The 21,428-nt window shown below is 44.9% G+C and overlaps 1 protein-coding gene across 5 annotated transcripts in view; it reads right to left on the minus strand.

Moving 5' to 3' along the window:
• Positions 1–21,428, minus strand: part of STRBP (spermatid perinuclear RNA binding protein) — a 540,853-nt gene that overhangs the window by 230,131 nt on the left and 289,294 nt on the right. For 4 of the 5 annotated variants that reach the window (XM_063936847.1, XM_063936843.1, XM_063936844.1 and 1 more), the window contains exons 7-10: positions 18,057–18,151; positions 17,360–17,455; positions 16,892–17,003; positions 16,113–16,210 (exon numbers count right to left, since the gene is read on the minus strand). In XM_063936847.1, the coding sequence (XP_063792917.1) occupies positions 16,113–16,210; positions 16,892–17,003; positions 17,360–17,455; positions 18,057–18,151 (401 nt within the window). The remainder of the gene's footprint in view (positions 1–16,112; positions 16,211–16,891; positions 17,004–17,359; positions 17,456–18,056; positions 18,152–21,428) is intronic. The other variant, XM_063936846.1, reaches the window with a different exon arrangement.

The following is a 21,428-nucleotide window of genomic DNA, read 5'->3' on the forward strand; positions in this document are numbered from 1 at the left end:
TAACCTGTCTTGTACCTGGATACTGCAGGGGAGAGCCTGGGGAGCGTGCTTCCAGCGGAGCTGTGAAGGGAAAATGGCGCTGGTGTGCTGAGGAAGAAGCCCCCGCCCCCTCAGTGGCGGGCTTCTGTCCCGCTTTCAGTGTATAATAATGGCGTGGGTTTTTACATATATACAGTGCAAGACTGTATATATGCATAATTTTGTGCCAAAGGTATCTCAATTGCAGCCCAGGGCGCCCCCCCCCAAGCGCCCTGCACCCTACAGTGACCGGAGTGTGTAAGTGTGCTGGGAGCAATGGCGCACAGCTGCGGTGCTGTGCGCTACCTTAATGAAGACAGGAGTCTTCAGCCGCCGATTTTGACGTCTTCCAGCTTCTGTTCTTCTGGCTCTGCGAGGGGGACGGCGGCGCGGCTCCGGACGATCGAGGACAGGTGCCTGTGTTCGAACCCTCTGGAGCTAATGGTGTCCAGTAGCCTAAGAAGCACAAGCTAGCTGCAAGCAGGTAGGCTTCTCTCCCCTTAGTCCCACGTAGCAGTGAGTCTGTTGCCAGCAGAAACTCACTGAAAATAAAAAACCTAAAAATACTTTCTTTTCTAGTAAGCTCAGGAGAGCCCACTAGGAGCACCCAGCTCTGGCCGGGCACAGATTCTAACTGAGGTCTGGAGGAGGGGCATAGAGGGAGGAGCCAGTGCACACCAGATAGTACCTAATCTTTTTTTAGAGTGCCCAGTCTCCTGCGGAGCCCGTCTATTCCCCATGGTCCTTACGGAGTTCCCAGCATCCACTAGGACGTCAGAGAAATATGTAATGGAGGACCATCGATGGTCTCCCTCACCAATGGTCATTACTGCTGACTCACTGGCCCGTGGGCTAATCAGAACATGGGGACGGTGCTTTGCAGATGCATCGGGGGCAGAGTACAGTAACAGAATGAACAAAACAAGAAAAAAAAAATGACACTGTACAAAGCACTGCAGTACATGGACATTGCTGCATCCGAAGTCATAATACCCATATAAGCAGCAGGGTGGCAGAACTCAAGGGTTAGGATCCACTGAAGACAGTGGGGAGGAGATGATGGTATAAGTGATGGAAGGAAAAGCACATGAGGGAAGAGGACCCTGCCTGTGAGGACAGATGACAGTAAACAGTAGATTTTGGGATATAAATCCTTCCAAGGAATAAAGGCAGATGATACAGGTTGAGTATCCCATATCCAAATATTCCGAAATACGGAATATTCTAAAATACAGACTTTTTTGAGTGAGACTGAGATAGTGAAACCTTTGTTTTCTGATGGCTCAATGTACCCAAACTTTGTTTAATACACAAAGTTATTAAAAATATTGTATTAAATGACCTTCAGGCTGTGTGTATAAGTTGTATATGAAACATAAATGAATTGTGTGAATGTAGACACACTTTGTTTAATGCACAAAGTTATAAAAAATATTGGCTAAAATGACCTTCAGGCTGTGTGTATAAGGTGTATATGAAACACAAATGCATTCTGTGCTTAGACTTAGGTCCCATCACCATGATGTCTCATTGTGGTATGCAATTATTCCAAAATACGGAAAAATCCCATATCCAAAATACCTCCGGTCCAAAGCATTTTGGATAAGGGATACTCAACCTGTATTATCAATCCTGATATTTTGGAATAGTAAGGATGAAAATGTTTCTGATCAGGATGCAGTCGTAATGTTGACACTTATAATGATCATGTTCAAAATGCCAACACCAGGGTGCAGACAGTAATTATGTCAACATTGTGGAAATGTCGACACTGAACATGTCAGCACCTGCAGAATGTTGACATGTTTACAATTGCGACTTGTAACATGTTGACATTCAGCAGGGACCAGAGCACTAGGGTTAGGCTACAGGAGGGGAGGGAAGGGATAGGGCTAGGCACTAGGGAGGGAAATATCACTGGACCCAGGAACTTTGCTGCATCGCTGGACAGAACATTCCAAATACACCCTGGGCAGTTCTGGTGGCCCCGCCCCTTCAGTGCATCATCAGTCAGGGGGTGTAGATGGCAGAGGGCACGATACAGTCCAGTTACGGCATTGGCCGGAAGTCATCTGGACATCACTGCTGGAGACCTGCCGCACCAGGTAAGTCACCACTAGTTTTGTCGACATTCCATACATGTCAACATTTCATCAATTTTGCCATGATGACTGTCGACATGGTCATGGAGCTCCAGTTGTGGGATGCACTACGGATTGAATTCAGGAACTTCAATAGTAAGCAGCACCATCATGAAAGTCTACCTGGCTGGGACATGCCATTAGCCCAATGGATACTGTTGCGGCAAAGCGGTTGTGACGCGATCGCAATAAGTGTGGATGGAGTTTACTGTAATGCACACTCCGTGTTTTTGCGTGTCATGGTCTCCTGGTGCCTCCTTGTGTACAGGTGTGTCCCAGTCGCCTAGTATATGCCGCTGCGATTCAGCCATGGATACGCAGTGTGTATTATGCTGTGTCCTGTCATATGCAGTAGTACAGGTTAAGGCACCTAAATCACCTGGGAGATTATGCTGGGATGAAAGGATTCTCCAAAGACACACGCTGCTGTGGCCAACCTAGTCTGAAAGATGTATTTTGGTCTGGGAGACAGCATGACTCTGATAGTCAGCTCTTGTACCTTGACACATTTCTCCGAGGAACCAACACTCTGTTTCTTCAGAAGGAAACTGAAACCTAATATTTTTCACTGGGGAGAGCAGAAACATTTGCATCCTTATTCCATCATATCAGTATTATTACTTATATAAAGCTATCTGACCGTATTCCTTTGAGGGATTTATATCCCAAAACCTACTTTGGGACTTTTTACTGTCATCTGTTATGTATTAATGACTTACTATTAACATCACACTGCCTTTACCAATGAAATATATGCTCTGCCTTGGACTATACTGTACATCAATTTTGACAGATATATGATAGCGAGTTATTGGTTTATTGTTATTGCAGTGCTATATATTAGTGATTGACTATTGTATTATAGCTACTCTTTATTCATATATTCTATATATGTATTTAAATAAAATATTTAAATACAGACTCCATCCTGCTGAATATAGCACTCCGTGTTTTCCATTCCGACTAGGAAACATACCATCTAAGGAAGGAAAGACGTACTTTACACAAAAAAAAAAAAAAAAGGAAAACCCCAAAAGGCTGGCAGTACACAATTACATAAACCTATTTGATAATACAGGAACATCAAAATGATAAAATACTGTATGGGACACAAACTCACCTTTACAGATACAATACCAACATTTCCATGTACAAATGTTCTGGCTATATAACGGAATATGTTGGTCAAGCCATCTACTTGACTGGTTCAAAGCAATATATTTTTAATTACATTTACTGTTGCATTGATGCACCTAACTTTATTAACGGGGTTTCAAGTTGTACATGTGTGCTTGAGCTGTAGTCTATGATCACTACTAAGCACACAAGACTGGCTAATAAAACATCACATTCCTCAGCGGAAGGGTTTGGCTGCTGCTGAGTGTTGCAGAATGGAAGCTGCTTCACACTGCATGTCAGACATACTTAATGTGTTGTGAAAAGCATTGACAAGAAGCAATGAACTAAGAGAATATTAATAAGTGGAAAGGAATCAGTCATCTGCATTACACTCTAGCTTCATATCACAGTTCAGGGTCACAGGATGAGATAGTAGACACTAGGCAAGCTGACCTACAGGCCCTTCTGAAATGTGCCCTGCAAAATGGAAATAAGTAGAACCTACACTACGTCATCCGCACTGAACTGTAACATATGAGGAAATGTGTATGTATCATTAATCTCTGATGTCTGTAGAGTTTATGCTGAATCTACTTGCAGCACAAAGCGCCCAGGACATGCAACCACACTTCTTACCCAACGACGTATGTTCAGATTATTCAATGTTTCTACTAAACGTTTCATAGTAACTGTGCCAACACCAAAATGAGAAATATCTTCATAAATGTAAAAAACTGCAAATAAACGTAGATCAATGCTTTTTCTAATTCATAGCCCGTTATTATGATTGTTATGCAACTGCAGCATTAAGGGTAGTGACATGATGAAACTTTTTGCACCTTCACATTCCAGCCCCAGGAGGCCAGCCCTATTTTCCTGCATGAAGTATAAATGCTGAGTTCCTGCCACAAAATGATAATAAACTCAATTAAAACCATCTACAGCGGACCCTCCTTATCACACAGGGCAACACACTTATATTCGAGCATGCACATTTACATTTGGGCAAAATGGCAGCATGTGCGTGCACCTTTACACTTAGGGAAGCATATGGACCTGGTAAAAGGCGTGGTGAGGGAGGGAAAATGTGGGCAAGAAGCCTGGAGCTACCCTGATAATGCTGCTCCTTTGAGAATTTTGGAGCTCCAACGTGTTGTGTGTCTGCTGGGGCAGAGACAAGGTGGTGGGTCTCATTAGAAGCTGTCTAAAGATGACAGCAGAACGTGGTAACAACCTGAAAGAGTTGAAGTCACTGAGGTCTAAACCACTGACAACTGTCAGGGAGTATAAGAACGTAAAAACAGGATTTTAATTACCTATCAGTAAACCCTTTTCTTGCAGTCCGTAGAGGATACTGGGGTCAACATTAGTAGCATGGGGTATAGACGGGTCCACTAGGCGCCTTGGGAACTTTAAGAAATCAATAGTGTGCACTGGCTCCTCCTTCTATGCCCCTCCTACCAGACTACGTCTAGAAACTGTGCCCGAGGAGATGGGCATACCTTGACAGAAGGATTTAACAGAACAGTGGTGAGATTCGAACCAGTACACACCAAACAAGAGGAAAGCCATGCTAACCAACTTGAACAGGAACAGCAACAGCTGAACCAACAACAATACTTAACGAAGTAACAGTGCAGGAAACACGAAGCGCTGGGTGGGCGCCCAGTATCCTCTATGGACTACGAGAAAAGGATTTACCGGTAGGTAATTAAAATTCTATTTTCTCTTACATCCTAGAGGATAATGGGGTGCACATTAGTACCATGGGGACGTACCAAAGGTCCCAAACCGGGTGGGAGAGTGCTGTGGCACCTGCAGAACAGATTGACCAAACTGAAGTTCCTCAGAGGCCAAAGTATCGAACTTGTAGAACTTAGCAAACGTGTTCGAACCTGACCAAGTAGCCGCTCGGCAGAGCTGTAAAGCAGAGACACCCCGGGCAGCAGCCCAGGAAAAACCCACCGACCTAGTAGAGTGGGCCTGTATTTTAGGAACCGGCAATCTTGCCATAGAATAAGCATGCTGGATAGTAAGCCTGATCCAGCGAGCAATAGACTGCTTTGAAGAAGGACACCCAATTTTCTTGGGATCAATGAAAAAACAGTGGTTCAGATTTTCTGTGATGAGCTGTCCACTTCACAAAGATCTTCAAAGCCCTCACAACATCCAAGGACTTTGAGGTAGCAGAGGTGTACGTAAGCACCGGAACCACAATAGGTTGGTTGATATAAAACGCAGACACCACCTTAGGAAGAAATTGCTGATGCGTTCTGAGTTCATTTCTATTTTCCTAAAAAATGAAATAGGGGCTTTTGTGAGACAACGCCCCCAGTCCAGACACACGCCTTGCTGAAGCTAAGGCCAACAGTGTAACAGTCTTCCACGTAAGAAACTTTACATCAACCTCCTGTAAAAGCTCAAACCATTCCGATTGTTGAAACTGCAACACCACATTGAGATCCCAAGGTGCCATGGGAGGCACAAAGGGCGGTTAGATGTGCAGAACACCCTTCAAGAACATCTGAACCTCAGGGAGGGAAGCCAATTGTTTCTGGAAGAAAATGGATAAGGCCTAAATCTGGACTTTTAAAGGAGCCCAAACGTAGGCCCACAGCCACACCCGACTGCAGAAAAAGGAGAAAACGTCCCAGTTGAAATTACACTGCAGGAAATTTACTGTTTTCGCACCAAGAGACATATATTTTTTTCCAAATACTGTGGTAATGTTTAGACATTACCCCTTTTCTGGCTTGGATGAAGGTTGGAATAACCCTGTCCGGGATTCATTTCAGGGCTAGAATTTGACGCTCAACCTCCATGCCGTCAAACGTAGCCGTGGTAAGTCTTGATGGACAAACGGCCCCTGTTGAAGAAGCTCCTTGTGAAGAGGCAGAGGCCACGGGTCCTCTAGAAGCATCTCCAGTAGATCCGCGTACCAGGCCCTTCTTGGCCAGTCCAGAGCAATGAGAATTGCTTGAACCTTTTCCCTTTTTATTATTTTGAGAATTCTTGGGATCAATGGAAGAGGTGGAAACACGTAAACCATCTGGTAGACCCATGGAGTCACCAGAGCATCCACCGCCACTGCTTATGGGTCCCTCGACCTGGAACAATACCGCTTGAGATTCATGTTGAGACGAGAGGGCATCATGTCTATTTGTGGAATTCCTCACCGGCGTGTTAAAGACTCGAACACCTGCGGGTGAAGGCCCCACTCTCCTGGGTGGTGGTGGTGGTGTCTGATGAGGAAGTCCACCTCCCAGTTGTCTACACCCAGAATGAAGATTCCAGACAGCGCCACCGCGTGTCTTTGTGCCCAGAGGAGAATCCTTGTTACCTCTGACATTGCTGCTCTGCTCTTCGTTCCGCACTGTCGGTTGATGTACGTTACTGCCGTCATATTGTCCGACTGAACTTGAATGGCGTGATATTGAAGATGCCTGTAGAAGGGCGTTGTATATGGCCCTTCGCTCCAGAACGTTGCCTGGAAGAATGGTTTCCTGACTTGACCTTTTCCTTGGACCTGTTCCCCCTGGTTCACTGCTCCCCAACCTCTGAGGCTTGTATCTGTGGTCATCAGAATCCAATTTTGAATCCTGAACCTTCGACCCTCGGTCAGGTTTGAAGTCTGAAGCCACCACAGAAGAGAAATCCTGGCCTTTGGCGACAGATGTATCCTCTGGTGCATGTGAAGATGCGATCCGGACCATTTGTCCAACAGATCCAGCTGGAAGGGCCTTGTATGAAACCTTCCGTACAGAGCCTCGTAAGAGGCGACCATCTTCCCTAGAAGGCGAATGCATAGATGCACTGATATTCAGGCTGGATTTAGAACATCCTGCACCATCGCTTGGATCACCAATGCCTTTTCCAACAGAAGGAATACCTTCTACTCCTCCATATCCAGTATCATCCCCAGGAACGGAAGCCTCCGTGTTGGTTCCAGATGAGATTTTGGTAGGTTCAGAATCCACCCGTGATCCTGGAGTGGACAGGTTGAGAGGGCAATGCTGTCCAACAACCTCTCCCTGGATGGTGCTTTGATCAGCAGGTCATCCAGGTATGGTATTATGTTCACTCTTTGCTTTCGGAGGAGAAACATCATCTCTGCAGTTACCTTGGTGAACACACTCGGTGCCGTGGAGAGGCCAAATGGTAGGGCCTGGAACTGGTAGCAACAGTCCTTTAGTGCAAACCATAGATAAGTCTGATAAGGCGGCCAAATCGGTATATGAAGGTATGCATCCTTGATGTCCAGAGACACCAGAAATTCCCCCTCCTCCAGACCTGAGATCATCACTCTCAGAGACTCCAACTTGAACACCCTTAAGTAGGGATTCAGTGATTTGAGATCAAAAATGGGCCTTACCGAACCGTCCGGTTTCGGTACCACAAACAGGCTGGAGTAATAACCTTTGTTTTGTAGTTGAAGTATAACTGGGACAATGACCTAAGTTTGTAACAGTTTCTGAATTGCTGCCTGCAAAGTCATACCTGCTTTTGGAGTAGCTGGTAAGCCTGATTTCAAGAATCTGGGAGATGGGAGTTCCTGAAACTCCAGTCTGTATCCCTGGATGATGAGGTTTTTGACCCAGGGATCCTGGCATGATGTTACCCAAACGTGACTGAAATAACGTAACCGGGCTCCCACCTGCCTGTCTTCCAGGTAGTGCGGTCCACAGTCATGCTGAAGGCTTTGAGGAAGCAGAACCGGAGGTCTGTTCCTGAGAACCTGCAGCTGCTGGTTTTCTCTGTTTACCTCTATTGCCTTTAAAGGCTGTAGAAAAACCTTTGGATCTGCCTTTAAATTTCGTTGTCCAAAGGGGCTGCAGAGTTGGAGTAGAGTAGGTTTTCCTAGCTGGGGGTGCTGCGGAAGGAAGGTATGTAGACTTACCCGTCGTAGCCTTGGATATCAACGTATCCAGTTCATCTCCAAAAAAAAGAGCCTCTCACCTGTGAATGGTAGGCTTTCCACGCCTTTCCTGGAATCTGATCCGCAGTCCACTAGCGTATCCACAAGCCCCTGCATGCTGACACTGCCATGGCAGTGGTGCGTGCGTTGAGAAAACTGCTAACTTTATGGTGGAGGCCATAAAGGAAATTGGAGTCCTGAATATGCTGTAGGAGTAAAATTATCTCCCCCCTGGGTAAGGAATCTAACCCGTCAATTAGATTACCTGGCCATTATCAATGGCCCTAGTGATCCATGCACAAGCAATAGTGGGTCTCTGGGCCACCCCAGCAGCAGTGTATAAGGATTTGAGAGTGGTCTCAATTTTGCGGTCAGCCGTGTCCTTTAAGGATGCTGCCCCAGGAACAGGTAAGACTATCTTACGTGACAACCTAGATACCGATGCGTCCACAAATCGGCGGGTTTTCCCATTTCTTTCTATTCTCCAAAGGAAATGGGAAGGAAGTAATTAACCTTTTAGGGATCTGAAACTTGTCAGGATTAGCCCGTTTCCTCAAACAGGGCATTCAATTCCTGTGATGCTGGAAAAGTAGCTGAGGATTTCTTTTTTACATTAAAAAAATAAGAATTTACTTACCGATAATTCTATTTCTCGTAGTCCGTAGTGGATGCTGGGGACTCCGTAAGGACCATGGGGAATAGCGGCTCCGCAGGAGACTGGGCACAAAAGTAAAGCTTTAGAACTACCTGGTGTGCACTGGCTCCTCCCCCTATGACCCTCCTCCAAGCCTCAGTTAGGATACTGTGCCCAGACGAGCGTACACAATAAGGAAGGATTTTGAATCCCGGGTAAGACTCATACCAGCCACACCAATCACACCATATAACTTGTGATCTAAACCCAGTTAACAGCATGATAACAGAGGAGCCTCTAGAAAAGATGGCTCACTACAGCAATAACCCGATTTTTTTTTTTTTTTTTTTTGGTAACAATAACTATGTACCAGTATTGCAGACAATCCGCACTTGGGATGGGCGCCCAGCATCCACTACGGACTACGAGAAATAGAATTATTGGTAAGTAAATTCTTATTTTCTCTGATGTCCTAGTGGATGCTGGGGACTCCGTAAGGACCATGGGGATTATACCAAAGCTCCCAAACGGGCGGGAGAGTGCGGATGACTCTGCAGCACCAAATGAGAGAACTCCAGGTCCTCCTCAGCCAGGGTATCAAATTTGTAGAATTTTACAAACGTATTTGCTCCTGACCAAGTAGCTGCTCGGCAAAGTTGTAAAGCCGAGACCCCTCGGGCAGCCGCCCAAGATGAGCCCACCTTCCTTGTGGAATGGGCTTTTACAGATTTTGTCTGTGGCAGGCCTGCCACAGAATGTGCAAGCTGAATTGTACTACAAATCCAACGAGCAATAGTCTGCTTAGAAGCAGGAGCACTCAGCTTGTTGGGTGCATACAGAATAAACAACGAGTCAGATTTTCTGACTCCAGCCGTCCTGGAAACCTATATTTCCAGGGCCCTGACAACGTCTAGCAACTTGGAGTCCTCCAAGTCCCTAGTAGCCGCAGGCACCACAATAGGTTGATTTAGGTGAAACGCTGAAAACCACCTTAGGGAGAAACTGAGGACAAGTCCTCAATTCCGCCCTGTCCGAATGGAAAATCAGATGAGGGCTTTTACAGGATAAAGCCGCCAATTCTGACACGCACCTGGCCCAGGCCAGGGCCAACAGCATGACCACTTTCCATGTGAGATATTTTAACTCCACATATTTAAGTGGTTCAAACCAATGTGACTTTTGGAACCCAAAAACTACATTTAGATCCCAAGGTGCCACTGGAGGCTCAAAAGGAGGCTGTATATACAGTACCCCTTTCACAAACGTCTGAACTTCAGGGACTGAAGCTAGTTCTTTTTGGAAGAAAATTGACAGGGCCGAAATTTGAACCTTAATGGACTCCCATTTCAGGCCCATAGACACTCCTGTTTGCAGGAAATGTAGGAATCGACCTAGTTGAAAATTCCTCCGTCGGGGCCTTACTGGCCTCGCACCACGCAACATATTTTCGCCAAATGCGGTGATAATGTTTTGCGGTTATATCTTTCCTGGCTTTGATCAGGATAGGAATGACTTCATCCGGAATGCCTTTCTCCTTCAGGATCCGGCGTTCAACCGCCATGCCGTCAAACGCAGTCACGGTAAGTCTTGAAACAGACAGGGTCCTTGCTGGAGCAGGTCCCTTCTTAGAGGCAGAGGCCACGGATCCTCCGTGAGCATCTCTTGAAGTTCCGGTTACCAAGTCCTTCTTGGCCAATCCGGAGCCCGAATATAGTGCTTACTCCTCTCCATCTTATAATTCTCAGTACCTTGGGTATGAGAGGCAGAGGAGGGAACACATACACTGACTGGTACACCCACTGTGTTACCAGAGCGTCTACAGCTATTGCCGGAGGGTCCCTTGACCCGGCGCAATACTTGTCGAGTTTTATAAACATGTGGAAGACTTCTGGGTGAAGTCCCCACTTGCTGACAGTGCTATCACATGATTTTCCGCCCAGCGAAGAATCCTTGCAGCTTCTGCCATTGCCCTCCTGCTTCTTGTGTCACCCTGTCTGTTTACGTGGGTGACTGCCGTGATGTTGTCCGAATGGATCAACTCCGGGTGACCTTGAAGCAGAGGTCTTGCTGAGCTTAGAGCATTGTAAATGGCCCTTAGCTTCAGGATATTTATGTGAAGTGATGTCTCCAGGCTTGACCATAAGCTCTGGAAATTCCTTCCCTGTGTGACTGCTCCCCAGCCTCGCAGGCTGGCATCCGTGGTCACCAGGACCCAGTCCTGAATGTCGAATCTGCGGCCCTCTAGAAGATTAGCACTCTGCAACCACCACAGGAGAGACACCCTTGTGCTTGGTGACAGGGTTATCCGCTGATGCATCTGAAGATGCGACCCGGACCATTTGTCCAGCAGGTCCCACTGGAAAGTTCTTGCGTGGAATCTGCCGAATGGGATTGCTTCGTAGGAAGCCACCATTTTTCCCAGAACCCTTTCATTGATGTACTGAGACTTGGCTCGGTTATAGGAGGTTCCCGACTAGCTCGGATAACTCCCTGACTTTCTCCTCTGGGAGAAACACCTTTTTCTGGACTGTGTCCAGGATCATCCCTAGGAACAGACGACGAGTCGTCGGAATCAGCTGCGATTTTGGAATATTGAGAATCCAATCGTGCTGCCGCAACACTACCTGAGATAGTGCTACACCGACCTCCAACTGTTCCCTGGATCTTACCCTTATCAGGGAATCGTCCAAGTAAGGGATAACTAAAATTCCCTTCCTTCGAAGGAGTATCATCATTTCGGCCATTACCTTGGTAAAGACCCGGGGTGCCGTGGACCATCCATACGGCAGCGTCTGAAACGGATAGTGACAGTTCTGTACCCTAAACCTGAGGTACACTTGGTGAGAAGGGTAAATTGGGACATGAAGGTAAGCATCCTTGATGTCCCAAGACATCATGTAGTCCCCTTCTTCCAGGTTCGCAATCACTGTTCTGAGTGACTCAATCTTGAATTTGAACCTCCGTATGTAAGTGTTCAAGATTTTAGATTTAGAATCGGTCTCACCGAGCCGTCCGGCTTCGGTACCACAACAGTGTGGAATAATACCCCGTTCCCTGTTGCAGGAGGGGTACCTTGATTATCACCTGCTGGGAATACAGCTTGTGAATGGCTTCCAAAACTGCCTCCCTGTCAGAAGGAGACATCGGTAAAGCCGACTTTAGGAAACGGCGAGGGGGAGACGTCTCGAATTCCAATTTGTACCCCTGAGATATCACCTGAAGGATCCAGGGGTCTACTTGCGAGTGAGCCCACTGCGCGCTGAAATTCATTGAGACGGGCCCCCACCGTGCCTGATTCTGCTTGTAAAGCCCCAGCGTCATATTGAGGGCTTGGCAGAGGCGGGAGAGGGCTTCTGTTCCTGGGAACTGGCTGATTTCTGCAGCCTTTTTCCTCTCCCTCTGTCACGGGGCAGAAATGAGGAACCTTTTGCCCGCTTGCCCACGAAAAGACTGCGCCTGATAATACGGCGTCTTCTTATGTTGAGAGGCGACCTGGGGTGCAAACGTGGATTTCCCAGCTGTTGCCGTGGCCACCAGGTCTGAAAGACCGACCCCAAATAACTCCTCCCCTTAATAAGGCAATATTTCCAAATGCCGTTTGGAATCCGCATCACCTGACCACTGTCGTGTCCATAACCCTCTACTGGCAGAAATGGACAACGCACTTAGACTTGATGCCAGTCGGCAAATATTCCGCTGTGCATCACGCATATATAGAAATGCATCTTTTAAATGCTCTATAGGCAATAATATACTGTCCCTATCTAGGGTATCAATATTTTCAGTCAGGGAATCCGATCACGCCAACCCAGCACTGCACATCCAGGCTGAGGCGATTGCTGGTCGCAGTATAACACCAGTATGTGTGTAAATACATTTTAGGATACCCTCCTGCTTTCTATCAGCAGGATCCTTAAGGGCGGCCATCTCAGGAGAGGGTAGAGCCCTTGTTCTTACAAGCGTGTGAGCGCTTTATCCACCCTAGGGGGTGTTTCCCAACGCACCCTAACCTCTGGCGGAAAAGGATATAATGCCAATAACATTTTAGAAATTATCAGTTGTTATCGGGGGAAACCCACGCATTATCACACACCTCATTTAATTTCTCAGATTCAGGAAAACTACAGGTAGTTTTTCCTCACCTGAACATAATACCCCTTTTTGGTGGTACTCGTATTATCAGAAATGTGTAAAACATTTTTCATTGCCTCAATCATGTAACGTGTGGCCCTACTGGAAGTCACATTTGTCTCTTCACCGTCGACACTGGAGTCAGTATCCGTGTCGGAGTCTATATCTGCCATCTGAGGTAACGGGCGCTTTAGAGCCCCTGACGGCCTATGAGACATCTGGACAGGCACAAGCTGAGTAGCCGGCTGTCTCATGTCAACCACTGTCTTTTATACAGAGCTGACACTGTCACGTAATTTCTTCCAACAGTTCATCCACTCAGGTGTCGACCCCCTAGGGGGTGACATCACTATTACAGGCAATCTGCTCCGTCTCCACATCATTTTTCTCCTCAAACATGTCGACACAAACGTACCGACACACAGCACACACACAGGGAATGCTCTGATAGAGGACAGGACCCCACTAGCCCCTTTGGGGAGACAGAGGGAGAGTTTGCCAGCACACACCAGAGCGCTAGATATATACAGGGATAACCTTATATAAGTGTTTTTCCCCTTATAGCTGCTGTATTTTTAATACTGCGCGTAATTAGTGCCCCCCTCTCTTTTAACCCTTTCTGTAGTGTAGTGACTGCAGGGGAGAGCCAGGGAGCTTCCCTCCAACGGAGCTGTGAGGGAAAATGGCGCCAGTGTGCTGAGGAGGTAAGGCCGCCGAGAAGGGGGCGGAGCCTATCTCCCGTTTTTCTGTGTATTCTGGCAGGGGTTAAATGCATCCATATAGCCCAGGAGCTATATGTGATGTATTTTTCGCCATCTAAGGTGTTTTTATTGCGTCTCAGGGCGCCCCCCCCCAGCGCCCTGCACCCTCAGTGACCGGAGTGTGAAGTGTGCTGAGAGCAATGGCGCACAGCTGCGGTGCTGTGCGCTACCTTATTGAAGACAGGACGTCTTCTGACGCCGATTTCCCGGACCTCTTCTGTCTTCTGGCTCTGTAAGGGGGCCGGCGGCGCGGCTCTGGGACCCATCCATGGCTGGGCCTGTGATCGTCCCTCTGGAGCTAATGTCCAGTAGCCTAAGAAGCCCAATCCACTCTGCACGCAGGTGAGTTCGCTTCTTCTCCCCTTAGTCCCTCGATGCAGTGAGCCTGTTGCCAGCAGGTCTCACTGAACATAAAAAACCTAAAACTAAACTTTTCACTAAGCAGCTCAGGAGAGCCACCTAGAGTGCACCCTTCTCGTTCGGGCACAAAAATCTAACTGAGGCTTGGAGGAGGGTCATAGGGGGAGGAGCCAGTGCACACCAGGTAGTTCTAAAGCTTTACTTTTGTGCCCAGTCTCCTGCGGAGCCGCTATTCCCCATGGTCCTTACGGAGTCCCCAGCATCCACTAGGACGTCAGAGAAAATAAGATTCCTCCTCTATCTTCGCCACCTTGTCAGGAATGTGTAGGACATCCCTAATAGCTTCTTTCAGAGCCTGTATGCCTTGTGACAGGACCGCATCTCCCCCACCCGCATCCACTTCACCCTCCTCTGTGTCTGACATATCGTCATCAGTATCAGCCTGCATGAGCTGGGCCAGAGTACGCATTAGTGGGCAAATGGCAGGGGTCTGAGACGCTGGCATGGGAACCGAATCTCTATTCATGAGATCCATAGACTGTCTTAATATTGCGTCTCTTTTCTCAGTATGGGCTAATTTAGTAGAAATATTAGATATCATCCCCTTAATGGAATCCAACCATGGGGGTTCTGACCCACTAGCCTGAGAATGTATACTATTCTGAGTACATGGTAGCGAGTCTCCCGGGGAGGACAGACACTCTGCTTGGAGAAAACACAGCCCCTGGACATGGCAACATGAAGGGACACACACACACACACAGAAGGTGAAAACACAGTGTAACCCAAACAGAGCCCGCAGGGAGACACAGAAAATGGAGCCAGCCACACAGCGCCCTTTTAGCCAAGTAAACTCGGCCAGGTCGCCACACTAAGTCCCCTAAGAGGGCTTAGTATTCTACAACACTCCATCCCCCTTCTAAGACCCCCTGGTACCGCTAAGGAAACGTGGAGTCTTTGTGGAGGAGCTGTGCTTTCCTGTCATGTGTAAGCTTCAGAGGGAAAATGGCGCTGGTGAGCTGCTGGATCCGCTCATAGTGAAGCCCCGCCACCGTAATGGCGCGCGGCTTCCCGTTTTTTTTTGTTTTTTTTTATACTAGCCTGAGGTTTGTGGTTTGCTTAATAGAGGGTTAGAACCCTTGTGAAGCTATTTGCCAGTGTGGGTATTCATTGGTGGCTCAGCACGCCCCTCACAGCGGGACACACTCATGTCCTCCTGAGCCCCGGAGCACAGCCTGCATGTCAGCGCTGCGCTCCTACCCTTGTGCCGCCATTATCGCCGGCGACCCGCTAACCGGGATGCCAGCGTACTACTCACCACTCTTCTTTCTTCTGGCTCTGTTAGGGGTGGAGGCGTGCTGCAGGAGGGTACGCTCGCTGTGGTGGGGCTTGCGAATAACTCCTTCAGGAGCTCAGTGTCCTGTCAGCGGAGAAACAGGACAATTAACTCTTCAGGAAGTTGGGCCGTTCTCCCCCTAAGTCCCACGAAGCAGGCATGCTGGTGCCACCCAGCAGCGCCTGTAAAATAACAAACAGAAAATAAATGCAGAAAACTCTTCAGGAGCTTCCCTAAGCGTGACCGGCAACTCCGGGCACATTTTCTAAACCGAGTCTGGTAGGAGGGGCATAGAGGGATGAGCCAGTGCACACTATTGATTTCTTAAAGTGCCCAAGGTTCCTAGTAAACAAGTCTATACCCCATGGTACTAATGTGGACCCCAGTATCCTCTAGGACGTAAGAGAAACACACTTAACTATTTCATGAAAAAGCAAATAATATGCAGTTAATGCACACAGACCTGAAATCTGCAAAACATCTTAAAATGTCTGTTTTAACTAGAGATGAGCGGGTTCGGTTTTACTCGGTTCTCAAAACGGCATCTTATTGGCTATCCAAAACACGTGACATCCGTGAGCCAATAAGATGCCGTTTTGAGAACAGAGTAAAACCGAACCCGCTCATCTCTAGTTTTGACACATTTTCTCCCATTCACTGGGTAATATCCCTGGCTTAGGCTCACGCATCCTGTTACCTGTGCACTTTGTGTGATCTCCTCTCTCTCTTTCACCGTCATGTAGACCAAAGCATCTGTGGGTTCCCTTTCACACGGATCATAAAGACCTGGCCCTCCTACATGAATGTAACACAATACACTTATGATATACACTCTTGCAAACATTTTGAAAGCATTTAAGAAAGCATTAAAGTGCAACATTTTCACACTACTGAAAAAAGGAGATATGAATTAAGATTCATAAATTTATATCCTGTATTATTTCAACGTGTAGGTTAACGTGATACAGTACATTCTTTACAGAATAGCAATATTGTTTTGTTTTTCAAAGAAAAGTAGTCATAGCCAGGATAAAAGGACATACATTTACAAAGTATATCAGCTGTGTTAAAGAGAGCCTTTAACCATTTGCTAGAGAAATAGAGAAAGTGACTATAGTAATATGACGCTTCTATTTTAAGTCTGATATATTCTTCAATTAGAAGTCTTCCAAAAAGTAATAACCATAATCTCCTGTGGACAAATGATTTTACAATGGATTGTCCTAATGAACTTAAATCAGTAATGAGGTATAGGAATGGCAGTACAAACCCATATTGGAAAGACTGTTTAGCAGCAAAATAATACATACAGTAATTAAAAAAAATAAATCAGGAAACATTGCTCCAATGGGCAATTAAATCTAGGCAATTTGGTCTATCGGGTGCGTGGCCAAATTGGCCACAGAACTGTTTGTTCAGTAATCAGATCTAACGTCACTCAACACTATTAAGCTGTGTATGTTCTAAATGTCTTACCAGGCAAAATGATGCCAAATGCCAGGCACTCCATGACTCTTCGTAATGCTTCACCAGCGCCCAGTGGCCTATTAGACGTTCCTATGGCTTTTTCACATATGAGTTCCAATGGCTGAGAGAAATGAGGCAGAAAGTAAGTCCTAAAATCTCCAAAACACAAAACTGTATTCTGGTATGACTGTCATTTATATTTGTAAAGCGCCTTGAGTCCTATTGGAGAAAGAGCGCTATATAAATTAAATTATTATTAATTATTATTATTGTTGTAATCAGAATAGTTAAAACTGTTACTGTAAAACTGCATATTTACTTGAATGTGAATATATGTTATGTTAGACTATTAACAAGGAACACTGTACAAAGGAAAATGTTGTCATTTTATAATATTGTACATCAGTTTACTTCCAACAGGAAGTATAAGCACTGTCTCATGTCCAACCAACTGTAGTCATCGGAAGGTAAACTCACCCATCCTTTCAGCCGCGCCCAGGTGGGTACTCTGTTGCACAAATCTCGCAGAATACGTAGTACAATTACACAAGATTTTAATCCGTTTGCTCTCGCCTGGAATAGATAAAATGGTTCCAGTTCTGCTGTTGTGCTCACTCTTTACCCTAACCTACAAAGGCCTCGGACAGATTCTTTAATGTGATTACTGAGTAGTAAATGATTAAGTTCATGCAAAGAGAATTACAGAATGATAAAACATCCATGTTTAGAAAGGTCAGGTTTTAAAATAGAACTGAAAAGCTTCATGTAAAGATTGCTTTTGTAGCCTCATGATAATGTTTCAGCTAGCACTACTGAATCTAAGCCCATTTCTGAACGGCATCCATGTCACCTGTGGGCTGGTCAGGAGGCCACTTGTCAAGGAAAACATGTGCACAACTGTGATTGGACAAGAGGGTTGCCAGTTGTGTGTCGTCAACACAATTAACAACTCATCAGCTGGTAACCAACGAGCAATCTCCAGTAGGCCACATAGATGGCACAGCTGCTAAGCAAGCATGACTTGACAGTAAATATAGAATTATATACTACTCAGGAGGTCTAGTATAATGGATTACTGTGCATGGATTCATGAGGTCATAAAGAAATCAAATTAAAAAAATAATAATAATCTCATAAGGCTACAATAACAATAAGGTAAGAACAAATAGCCAACCTGAAACCATTTGGCATGTCGAAGAGACGCCAAGGCGTTCAGGCATTTCTGCCTGTCCAATAAGTCCGGTGGATCTTTCATCGCAACATTTTCTACTGATAAGATGGGATAAAAAAAAAAGACAGATACAATTTGACCAAGGGGATTCTGTCACAGGAAGAGTACGGCAGCATCTGAACAAGCTAATAAGACTCCCAGAGAAACTGAATGGTTCACAAAGTGCACGGCGGTTATATTATCCAAAGGCCATTCAAGTAGTAATGTGCAACACAAAGCAAAGGAGGCATTCACTTCCAGTTTACAAATCGATAACAGCTATGTACCATCTGGGATCTTATTAAAAATGCACAACATATTTCAGGACGTAAAAATAAGCACATAGCACTTCTTGACCCTCTCTGCACCAGTCAATGTAATGGTACATTGGTGTCTATATACAGGCTTTTATTTGTGTTTGTGAAAAAAATATATATATATACAGGTCAAACTCAGAAAATTAGAAACTCGTGCATAAGTTCATTTATTTCAGTAACTTAAAAGGTGAAACGAATACATTATATAGACTCATTACATGCAAAGGGAGATATTTCAAGCCTTTATTTGTTATAATTTTGAGCATTGTGGCTTACAGTTTAAGAAAACCCAGAATTCAAAATCTCAAAAAATTAGAATATTACATAAAATCAATAAAAAAAGGATTTTAAATACATAAATGTCGGCCCTCTGAAAACTATAATCATGCATATGTACTAAGTACTTGGTTTTGCCAAGAGAAAGATGAGAGACATGAGACCGAACAATGCAGAAGAGCTGTAGGCCGCTATTGAGGCATCCTGGACTTCCATAACACCTCAGCCGTGCCGCAGGCTGATAGAATCCATGCCACGTCGCATTGAGGCAGTTATTCATGCAAAAGGGGCCCAAACCAAGTACTGAGTACACATGCATGATTATACTTTTCAGGGGGCCGGCATTTCTGTATTTAAAATTACTTTTTTTATTGATTTTATGTAATACAGGTTGAGTATCCCATATCCAAATATTCCGAAATACGGAATATTCCGAAATACGGAATTTTTTGAGTGAGAGTGAGATAGTGAAACCTTTGTTTTCTGATGGCTCAATGTACACAAACTTTGTTTAATACTCAAAGTTATTAAACATATTGTATTAAATGACCTTCAGGCTGTGTGTATAAGGTGTATATGAAACATAAATGAATTGTGTTAATGTTCACACAGTTTGTTTAATGCACAAATTTATTAAAAATATTAGCTAAAATGACCTTCAGGCGGTGTGTATAAGGTGTATATGAAACATAAATGCATTCTGTGCTTAGACTTGGGTCCCATTGCCATGATATCTCATTATGGTATGCAATTATTCCAAAATACGGAAAAATCCGATATCCAAAATACTTCTGGTCCCAAGCATTTTGGATAAGGGATACTCAACCTGTATTCTAATTTTCTGAGATTTTGGATTTGTGTTTATTTTAATATGTAAGCCTCAATCGTCAAAATTATAACAAATAAAGGATTGAAATAGCTCACTTTGCATGTAATGAGTCTACATAATATATTAGTTTCACCTATTAAGATGAATTACTGAAATAAATGAACTTTTACACTATATTCTAATTTTCTGAGTTTCACCTGTATTATATATGAGTCGATGTATAACGCAGGTATAAATAAAGGGTTTACATGCTTGTACGCTAATGTAAATATGATGGGAATAACATTTTTAAAAAAACGATCTGCAGTAGAAGCACATTTATACACTTCTACGGCCAAAGCACATTAATATCATATTATACATTTTGCTTTATTCCCTTTAGCTAGGTTAAAATGAAAGCTATAAATCTAAATGGTAAAGATTGCAGGTTTAAAACCTTTGGCTCTACCAATTTTTCATTCTCAGTGTTTTCATAATAATGTTTTATCCATCTTAATGTGAGCAGTCATTACAGCTAGAGGAAACACAAGGCTTTAACCGTGATGTCAGTATAATATTCAGGCTCTTTCTATAGGGCTGCACAGTATGTTCAGATATCATGGAGGGTCTTAGATGTTCAACTATTATCAAGACTCAACACAATTCTTCAAACAGGCCCTTAACCATGCAATAATTTCAAACTTTTATATTGCCCTCTATGACTTTGCCTCATTTGTGCTTTATATTATTCAGGAAACTGTGGGGACATTGAGGCATTCTTGTTTTACATGTGCATTTACGGTTTGTGTGCCGAATATTTTATTACACTGCTCTGGCAGAAAAATTCTAAAATTTCTGTATCCGCTAAAGTAAACCATAAAAGGCACAAAACAGACCTAACCAAAAGTAAACGACGTGACACGAATACCACCAGCTCTGAAAAGCTGGTATGTGGGATGCCAGGGAACACCCCTAAAATGGAACCATGACCACAACTTTATCTCAGACAATCTCACTCTGCAAAATTAAATCTTTCGACAGCATGTGGCAATTGTATCTACTCTATACTTCACTAGGAATGCCTTTAAACTGGGGAAACTGCTGCTCCTCTGTAATGAAAGCCATCTTGCACAGAAGTCTATGAACCATGGGTAACATTTGGGCCGATGGCAGGTCCAAAGTTGCATTGCACCGCAAAGCAGGAAGTTTGTGCGTTGCAAAGTACCGATGTTAGGTACTTTGCGCATGCGCAGGACCCGTTCTGTGCATGAGCGAACAGGTCTTGCATCACAGGATGCAGGGCTGGCATCAGACTGTCAATGATTGACAGTCTGATGCTGTTCTGGGAGGAGACTGACTACGTTTGTGAAAAAGGAGGCGCGTCAATGCCATTAAAGAGGAGGAAAGAGGCCAGGAATCTCAGTTGTTGCACGGAGACTTACTAGTCTCTGTGACAGGCGGTTTGCGCATTCTCATGGGTGTCGCAAGTCGCCTGATGGTGCCAGCGAAGATCCAATATGGAGTCATTGAATGCAGTTCGGATCAGTACTGCAGCAGGAGGCGTGACCGCCAAAGCAACTTCAACCACATCTGAATCAGGCCCATAGAGACTGTTAAGCTCAGCTGAAGCTATTGTTTGGGTAGGAACATAAATGATATTTATGCACTCCAGCATACAGATTTTGTTATGTAAGAAACATCAGCTGATGTCTACTCTGATGTTCTTCATATAGTTTAGGAACAGTTCTACCAAATAGCCAATTTACAGAGACAAGTTACCAAAACACCAAATAATCTGCGCAGTAAAATATTAGAATCATTTAAATTGACAAAAGGAGCAATGGCACATTGCAGATACTGGCTGGGAATCAATCATTTTTCTATTTGTCATATGATAAAGAATTGATGGCCTCTTTCCTGTGGCAGACATCTAGA

Source organism: Pseudophryne corroboree, chromosome 8, assembly GCF_028390025.1.
Source record: "Pseudophryne corroboree isolate aPseCor3 chromosome 8, aPseCor3.hap2, whole genome shotgun sequence".
Lineage (NCBI taxonomy): Eukaryota > Metazoa > Chordata > Amphibia > Anura > Myobatrachidae > Pseudophryne > Pseudophryne corroboree.